At 60.1% G+C, this 1747-nt stretch overlaps 1 protein-coding gene across 1 annotated transcript in view; it reads left to right on the top strand.

Moving 5' to 3' along the window:
• The window catches only part of OSBP (oxysterol binding protein), a gene marked incomplete at its 5' end in the record, with an annotated part of 9055 nt that overhangs the window by 3400 nt on the left and 3908 nt on the right, over positions 1-1747 (top strand). The window contains 6 exons of the mRNA XM_009999828.1: positions 302-547; positions 624-744; positions 834-937; positions 1057-1152; positions 1233-1414; positions 1544-1745. Coding sequence (XP_009998130.1) covers positions 302-547; positions 624-744; positions 834-937; positions 1057-1152; positions 1233-1414; positions 1544-1745 — 951 coding nt within the window. The remainder of the gene's footprint in view (positions 1-301; positions 548-623; positions 745-833; positions 938-1056; positions 1153-1232; positions 1415-1543; positions 1746-1747) is intronic.

The following is a 1747-nucleotide window of genomic DNA, read 5'->3' as shown; positions in this document are numbered from 1 at the left end:
CCCCCCCCCTACCCCAGCCTCTTTCCTCCATCCCCCCAGACTCCAACCTCTTTCCTCCATCCCCCCAGACTCCAACCTCTCTCCTCCATCCCCCCAGACTCCAACCTCCCTCCTCCATCCCCAAAGACTCCAACCTCCCTCCTCCATCCCCAAAGACTCCAACCTCTCTCCTCCATCCCCCCAGACTCCAACCTCTCTCCTCCATCCCCCCAGACTCCAACCTCTCCCATCCTTCTCCCTTCCCTCTCCCTTCCCTCCTCCATCCTCCCCAATTCCAACCTCTCTCTCCTCCTTCCTCCAGGTCAACTTCAACGAGCCCCTCTCCATGCTCCAACGCCTGACAGAAGACCTGGAGTACCACGAGCTGCTGGACAGAGCAGCCAGGTGTGAGAGCTCCCTGGAGCAGCTCTGCCTGGTCGCCGCCTTCACCGTCTCCTCCTACTCCACCACCGTGTTCCGCACCAGCAAACCCTTCAACCCTCTCCTGGGAGAAACCTTCGAGCTGGATCGACTGGAAGAGAACGGTTACCGCTCCCTCTGTGAGCAGGTAAGGCTGGGAAACCACCTCTCCAAGCTTCTCCTTGTCTCCTGGCCTGCTCCATGGCCCTTTGTCCCCAACCCAGGTGAGCCACCACCCCCCGGCCCCCGCTCATCACGCCGATTCCAAGCACGGTTGGACCCTTCGGCAGGAAATTAAAATCACCAGCAAGTTTCGGGGGAAATATCTTTCCATCATGCCCCTGGGTGAGCAACACAGCTCCTGGGAGGGGAAAATGACCCCTCGAGGGTGGGTTTGGGGACCGTTTCCAAGCAAAAAAAGTCCCCTCCCTCAGGTACCATCCACTGCGTCTTCCACTCCTCCGGCAACCACTACACGTGGAAAAAAGTCACCACCACCGTGCACAACATCATCGTGGGCAAACTCTGGATAGACCAGGTGGGGTCAAAACCCCCCACCACCACCACCCCTGGATGGGGTTCCCCCTTCGCTGTGCCTCAGTTTCCCCCCAGGAAGGGGCCCTGGGCTGGATCTGAGCTTTTCCTCCTCCTCTGCAGTCGGGCGAGATCGAGATCGTGAACCACAAGACAGGGGACAAGTGCAACCTCAAGTTTGTCCCTTACAGCTATTTCTCCAGGGATGTGGCCAGGAAGGTAGGGACACGGGGCAAAGGGGGGGACACATGTGCTGGGACAGCTTGTGTCCTGATCCAGTCCATCCTTTGTCCCTCCAGGTCACTGGGGAGGTGACAGACCCCAGCGGGAAGGTCCATTTTGTCCTGTTGGGCACTTGGGACGAGAAGATGGATTGTTACAAGGTGACCCTGACCTCTGGGGACAACGGAGGGGAGGGAAAACAGAAACCCCAGGAGGCCGAGGACAGCCGGGTGCTGCTGTGGAAGAGAAACCCCCTCCCGTGAGTCAGGGGACAGGGATGTCCCCGAGAACAGAGAGCAGTGCAGAGGGGGAGGGACAGGACGACTCCGCGTTTCGCGAGGACGCAGCGCTCGGGTCCTGAGCCGAGTGGTTTGTTTTGTTCCCGCAGGAAATACGCGGAGAACATGTATTATTTCTCGGAGTTGGCGCTGACCCTGAACGCCCCCGAGCCCGGTACCGCCCCCACCGACAGCCGGCGCCGCCCCGACCAGCGCCTGATGGAAAACGGCCGCTGGGATGAGGCCAACGCCGAGAAACAGCGGCTGGAAGAGAAACAACGCAGCTCCCGCAAGAAACGAGAGGCTGAAGCAGC

This window comes from Chaetura pelagica, unplaced genomic scaffold (genome assembly GCF_000747805.2).
Source record: "Chaetura pelagica isolate M959 unplaced genomic scaffold, ChaPel_1.0 scaffold2046, whole genome shotgun sequence".
NCBI lineage: Eukaryota > Metazoa > Chordata > Aves > Apodiformes > Apodidae > Chaetura > Chaetura pelagica.
Note: the sequence above shows the minus strand (reverse complement) of the source record. Positions and strands in the feature narration are given on the sequence as shown.